We start from the raw sequence: 7,500 nt of genomic DNA, 5'->3' as shown, positions 1-7,500 counted from the left end.
CCTGTGAACAACCACGTAAAATTAAAAGAGAGAGGTGGTTGCGCCTAGCTGAAGAAACTGCAGTCACTCAGGCTAGTAAACAATTAGTGCTGCCTTCATTCTTTGGCCAACATTTAGCACAAAGAACCAAGACAATAAGTCAACTCACAGCTGAGGTATCATAAATGTCACACAACCTTGTAATGAACTTGAACAAGATTCTCTTGATTTTAAGTATCTCTAGAAGGTATAAGATACAGACCACAGCCAGCTAAAGGCTGTATGACTGTGACTAAGTGAAAGCGACAGCTAGAACAACAAAACAACACGAACGAAACCACACAGCTAAAACTTGAGCATTTTCTCCCAACTGCCACTGTCTATTGGACATGGAATCTTGTTGGGAGCAGTCAGTTCCTAAACGTACCTAATAATGTAGGGGATATGCTACAGATTATTCATTCAGCATAATTCCCATGGCCATTTAGTCTTAAATTTTGTGTGATTTGGTTTTTCTCGTTGGGTTATCCTCTGGTTGGTTAAGAAGGGCTCTGAGTTTACTTACTTTTGCCTTCGATTCTGTTAAAATTCAAGGCTTGTTGTCTGAACCTAGTTGTTAGTTGCTTGTTAGCTGTAATTACTCACTATGGGTGTAGTTTCACCCTGGCCTTAGGTGTGAATTGAGGGGAGGGCTCAGCACTTATTGAACTGAGTTAAATTCGGACAACTCTGCTATAGACATGTACGTCTGTATCAACATCTGGAGAAGGCTTTGTTGTGGTCTCAATCAGCTCGTCTACATCTCATTTACCGGACCTCACGAACTCATCTAAGTATCTTCTCATATTATCTCAATCTTTCATCTCATACATCCATAAATCAAGCATCTGAAATGCGTCTCACCATTCCTGTCCACATATCCTACAGATCTCGACACTATCATCATAGACGTCGCAATCACTGCAACCTCACTTACTTACAACGTTCAGCACCATCACAGATCGTGGTGGCAGGAGGGCTCTGGAACTGCCAGTCTGCGGTCCAGAAGGCTGACCTCATCTCAGCACTGGCATCCCTCCACTCCCTACACTTCCTGGCTCTGACAGAAACATGGATCACCCCTGAGAACTCGGCGACTCCGGATGCCCTCTCTTCTGCCTTTTCATTCACACATTCTCCGAGGCGTCTCGGCAGGGGTGGTGGCACAGGTTTACTAATGTCCCAAGAGTGGCGTTTCACTCCACTTTCCTTCTCTACTCTTTCCATCTCCTCTTTTGAATTTCATGCCATTACAGTGTCTTTCCCCACCAAACCTCATATCATTGTCATCTACCGACCTCCAGGTTCCCTAGATCACTTCATTGATGAGCTCGACATCCTTCTGAGTCAATTCCCCATTGAAGGAAATCCATTCATTCTCCTTGGTGACTTCAACCTTCCATCAGACAAGCTGCATTCCTCCTGCATCCTTCCGCTGTTGACAGCATTTGACCTCACCCTCAACCACTCTCCTCTGACTCACAAAGCGGGCAATGTTCTGGACCTGATCTTCACCCGTACCACCACACCATCGGACATCACACAGTCATCCCCCTCCACCTCTCAGACCATCACTTTCTATCCTTCTCTCTCTTGCCCTCCCTTCTCTTTCCATCCAGCCCTCCCCAACGTGGTCCTCCTCCTTCCGTCACAATCCGCACTCCATAACTCCCTCTTCCCTTACTTCTACTATTTTGTCCACCCTTCCTCACCCTGACACTCTGTCATCTCTCTCTTTGGATACAGTTACAAATTCTTTCATTTCTACACTCTCCTCATCAATGAATCTTCTGTGACCTCTCCTCTAGACCCGCTAAGTCCTCCCCACCTGCCCCCTGGCTAACAGAAACACTTCGCTGCCACAGGAGAGAACTAAGGACTTCAGAGAGGCGGTGGAGGAAATCTCACCTAGATTCAGACCTCAGCTCATACCAGTCTCTCCTTTCCAAGTTCTCACTGGAAGTAACATCTGCAAAGTCATCCTACTACTGAGAAAAATTTGAATCATCGGTCCTATCAGGTGACATGGAGAGGATCCACATCAAAACTGTGTAGACTCTCCACTGGTGTTGCACAAAGCTCAGTGTTGGGTCCCCTTCTCTTCTCTTTGTATGCTCGCTCTCTTGGTGATGTAATATCTTCTCACGGTTTCTCCTACCACTGCTATGCTGATGACACTCAATTATTTTTCTTTTCCACCCTCTGACACGCAGGTCTCGAAATGTATCTCAGCATGCATGACTGACATCGCGTCATGGATGACAGCCCAGCACTTGAAGCTCAACCCCAGTAAAACCAAGCTTTTGTTCATCCCAGGTACTCCCAACCCTTACCATGACCTCACAGTTTCCTTCAACAACTCCCTGGTATCACCATCCAAAGCTGCCCGTAGCCTGGGCATAACTTTGGACAACCAGTTGTCATTCTCAACTCATGTTTTTAATCTAACCCAGTCTTGCAGATTTCTCCATTGTAACATACAAAGCATTCAGCCCTTTCTCTCGCAGGGAGCTGTCCAGGTGCTTGCGCTCTCTTGTGATCTCAAAGCTAGACTACTACAACTCACTACTTGCTGGTCTTCTTCTAAGACCCATCAAACCTCTACAACTTGTCCAGAATGTAGCAGCACGGCTGGTCTTCAATCTTCCGAAGTTCACACGTTACTCCACTGCTGCGCTCTCTTCATTCTCTCCCAGTAGCTGCACGCATCAGATTTAAAACCTTGATGCTTGCCTACAAAGCCAAAAATGGACCAGCCCCTTCATACATGAGGTCAATGGTCAAAGCCGGATCCGTACCTTAAGTACTTCGAACCTCAAGTATGGCTCGGCTTGAAATACCTTGCTTCAGGTCTCATGGGTGACAAGCATTGAAACTATTTTCTATCCTGGCTCCAAGATAGTGGAATGAACTTCCACTTGCTGTCCGGACAGCAGAGTCCCTTGCAGTCTTCAAACGCAGACTGACGACCCATCTATTTGCAGAATATTTGAAAGACAACTGACCCTGCTCTTATATTGACTGACTAAATTAGTACTTATTGTAGGGTACTGTTTATGTTGTTTAACAAACTCTAGCACTTATTGGTTTTTGCACTTATCATTGTTTAAGATAGACAAGTACATGTATTTTGTACTTCTAGATATCAGTATTGATCCATGTATTCTACAGTATTCTAGTTCATTGGTATGATGGACTCTAACCTACTGTACTGTACTAGGATACATTCTATGAGTAAATGACAAAGCACTTTTGTAAGTCGCTCTGGATAAGAGTGTCTGCTAAATGCCGTAAATGTAAATTAACCTTTACTTACATGGCAGTCCTGAAATCAATGTATGCTTCTACAATAGAAAAACTTCATAATGATTGAAATTTGAATTTAGTAAATATGTGGCTTCAGAGATGGCCAAAACCAATGTATTATGTGAAATCATGAACAAAAAATGTTTGTTTGTTTTAAATTTCCTTGCCTATAGATCTCACATGAAGCAATTGAATTTTGATTAAAAAGCATTTTCAGTAAATGCTGCAGGAAGGGCTAGACCCTTCTTGGAACAAATTTACTGCTTGACTGAAAATATCCATTGAATATAACACCTCTAAAAATGTCTATTACAGGCACTGTACTAATTTATTTCACTGTACAACATCAAATGCAGAAAATGTTGTAAAATGTTCACAATAGTATTGAACATATGGGAATAAGATGTTTAAACCTAATGGGAAGCCTCCTGTCTTCAGAAGACAGCACAGAAAAGAGAAATCACTATAAACCACAGAAAAGTGTGTAACCCACTTTTGTGGAACGTGTTCCAGGATGATATGGGGTTCTATCACTCTGATGTTTTTCAACAAACATAATGTGAAGTTCTACTTTTAACCGAAGGACTGAAATCTGGGAACCAGCCATGGTTAACAGCACTCTGAACACTTCTCTTGTACTACCATTTACTGAAAAGAGCCAATGCGTGAGAACACACCAAAATCTCCAGAATCTCACACAAAATCTGTATGTCTTTTGTTCAATTTCAAATTCCTTAAGTTCTATGAGAATTTATGGCTCTTTTTACTATATTTGGGAGGCAGAAAGTAGCATCACCCATAGGCACCTCTAAGCAGCAACTAATACGTAATTCACTAGCTGTCCAGTAACTGACATTCTCTGTGCAGAGCCACATTTTGGACACATTCCAGTGAGCTGTACAGCTCTTTTCAGCTCTCGCACTGTAGCATATTTCACATGGATAATGCTGATAATGTGCAGAGTTTGAGAGACTCCATCAGGCAGCTGGCTTCATTCATGCAAAAAAAAAAATGTTGTTATATATTTCTCCAAGAAGTGTATAGTATCCCTCTAGAGGAATAATTAACCACCTGCTATTCAAACACTGATAAGAAACTGAAAGAGACATTTAAGTATGCACTAATGAGATTAACAACTCAAAGCCAATATGGAAATTAATTACTTGTGCTTAGAAAATACCACATCTAAAACTAGTGCCCCAGACTCTATAGTAATATAAAATGTTTGATGAATAGTGGTCATAACTTTTTTAACTGGGTCTAATGTGTCCATTATTTTGGAGCATACACCTGATATTTGAAAATATATATATATATTAAAAAAAAGTTAACTCATTCATTTTATAAGTCTGAATAGAAATTAATTAAAAGCTTAAATTAGGTGCCCTTTTTGACACAAATGGAGCAGGAATAAGTGAGAAAGAGAGAGAGAGGGAGAGAGAGAGACTCTAACCTGAGCTGCCGATCCTTGCAGACGGCTACCATGACCAGCAGGTTTCCCAGGACACTCATGAGCATGACCAGTGACAGGAAGCTGATGAGAGCAACCCTCTTCGCCATGCCGTTGCTGTGGCAACAGAGGGATGATATGAACTTATTCCACAGTAATCAATAGCATGGCACAAACTAATCACTTATAGAGATATAGAGATTATAGAGATAGCTGACTGACATGGTGACGCAGGAACATGAATGATGGAATAGCAAACAAACATTCTGTAATTACAAAACAAATTACACAAATTGCTCAGCTTGTTTCTAAAATAGAATTTTTAGAATGTTGCTTGTGACGTTATGGACAGTATAAGAACTTTTGGATTCACTAAATGTTAAGTTGCTGTTATAAAAGAAATTTGTCACTTGGATCCTCATGGTAACATCTCTGTGTAGGCAGTCGCCAAGAATAGAAGCATAGAGAACAGACAGCACAGACAGAAAAGCAAGCTAATTTCTTTTATGCACTTTACATCAGTGTAGGTGATACTTTTCTCTCCCACTGGAAAGCTGAAGAGCCTCCAGTGGAGTTTGGATTCTAGTGTATTAAAATTTCCTTTTTGCATTAGCTACAAAGGTTCTGAGCCATGTAACAACATCTCACAAAACCCACTCTAGAGTGGAAACACTGTGGTTATTTTAACAATTATTTTAACAATATTTAAATATCATAAAGCATGTAAAGACTGACACATATTGGGTTTTCCTTGATCATCAGCATCCAGTGCATGCATTTAGCACGAACCTGTGCTTGCAACCTGTTGGGAGCAGAGACTCAGTCTATCAGAGATAATGAGGATGCAGCCTAGGGCTGTTGACACAACTGGCAAATAAATAAGACCCCGACCACTGCAAACAGGAAGCCATAGCCTCTAACCACAAAGCTATCGCCGACCACGACTGCTACAGAGTAGCGTGCCTGGACAACGCTATGCTGCCAGACATGGAAAAAATAGTGAAATACACAACAGTTTTCTGTAATTTGAATAATCCTATTTGCTCATAACTCTGTAACTGAAGTCCAATTAAAGGTTGTGGCTTTCGCATTTTTCTCCCATAGTAATGCGTGTGCGATGACCGACGAGACCTTTGACACCCAGCGTGTAATTGAACCGAGGCAGCAGTCCACACACGGCAGCACAGTTGCAGTTCTAAGTGAGCCGCCCTGGGGTCAGCGTGCACGCCTGCATCATTGCTGGATGCATAGTGCCATAGCTCAGCTCCAGAGAGTGGGCTGGGGGGGGGAGAAATTGCATTTTAAATAATTAGCAGCTCCTTCGTGTCCATTCCATCAGGTCCACTGCAAAAGCTGCACAGTGAAAATGCACTTGCACTAGTCAGATGCAGTCTTTTGACTTGATCCTTTATTTAGAATAATTTGGTCTACCTGTAACATAAATTCATGCAGGGACAGTGGTAGATACTTGACTACTGATCAGAAGGTTGCCAGTTCAAATGCCACCACCACCAGGTTGCTGCTGTTGGGCCCCTGAGCAGGACTCTTAACCCTCAGGTGCTCAAGTTGTGTTCAGTCAGAGTTGTAAGTCGCTTTGGATAAAAGCATAAGCTAAATGTAATAAGGAACATGGTAAAAGTTGCATAATTGAAAGTAACCTGGGCTGAAACTGCCTGTGATATTCTCTCCTTGCTCACTTTTCTTTTCTTTTCAGGAGCAAAAGCTACCTGAAAGTTTTTCAATTTAGATTCATGTGTCAGAAAAACACAGTATACATATGAGTGACATGTTTATGTTCGGTTGATCTGGTATTATCAGTTTTTCTTAATACACTGATGAGATGAGAAAACTTTTCAGGCAACAATATTTTTGTGCTCTGGATAATGTGAAGGAATATAAATGTGAAGTATTGAACTGCTAAATATAAAAAAGTCTAAATAAATAAACAAATAAGCACAAGGGTATTTTCTTTCTGTTTAGCAATATGCTGAAAGGACACAGTCATGATACAATGATAAAATATTAAAATAATAAATAGATGAATGTTATTAAATATCACCTTTTTAACCAGAAAATCCTATTCCAAAAACTGTAATCACAGTGTTTGAAAGTTTTACCTGAGATTTCACGCTTTAGCTATTTACAAAGAAACTAAAGACCAGACAGACAATTTGACACTTAAACAAAATTACAGTGCAACATGTGCCTAACCTGACAAGTTGCGCCAGACAGTTCTGAGCATCTTGCTGCTATCCTCAAAAACATATTCAACTGTTAGCCACACAGGGATGAGAGGAAACTTCATTCATCTTCTAAACCAGGGTCCCGAGTCCCAATCCAGAGCATATCCGAGCAGCACATGCCGCAAAACGGGAGCATCCCTAGACAGGCCATCGCACGGCACACATCAATAACCCTAACATGCACATTTTTGGGAGGAAACCAGATTCCCCAGAGGAAACCCATGTAGGCGCAAAGACACACACAAAGTCCACACAGGCCCAGAACGTAGGAGTTAAACCCAGGTCATTGGAGCAATGAAGCAGCAGTCCTAACATGGTGCCACCACGCTGCTGGAGAGGAAATTAACCTTGTGTATTCCAAAATCACCATATTGTCTGATTGTTGACAATTTTGGTCTGAAACAAGGTCCTTTATTATCATTAATTTTTCTCTATTAATATTTGCATCTCAATTTTCTGATTAAACTGGCTTCTTCAGAAGAA

At 41.4% G+C, this 7,500-nt stretch overlaps 1 protein-coding gene across 1 annotated transcript in view; it reads right to left on the bottom strand.

Annotated features, from left to right (window-relative positions):
• Window positions 1–7,500, bottom strand: part of htr4 (5-hydroxytryptamine receptor 4) — a 24,993-nt gene that overhangs the window by 2,101 nt on the left and 15,392 nt on the right. Inside the window, exon 3 of the mRNA XM_035532326.2 lies at window positions 4,778–4,891. Within this exon, the coding sequence (XP_035388219.2) occupies window positions 4,778–4,891 (114 nt within the window). The remainder of the gene's footprint in view (window positions 1–4,777; window positions 4,892–7,500) is intronic.

This window comes from Electrophorus electricus, chromosome 16 (assembly GCF_041902795.1).
Source record: "Electrophorus electricus isolate QZ-2024a chromosome 16, ASM4190279v1, whole genome shotgun sequence".
NCBI classification, from domain to species: Eukaryota; Metazoa; Chordata; class Actinopteri; order Gymnotiformes; family Gymnotidae; genus Electrophorus; species Electrophorus electricus.
The sequence above is the reverse complement of the archived record's forward strand: the minus strand, read 5'-3'. Positions and strand labels throughout refer to the sequence as shown.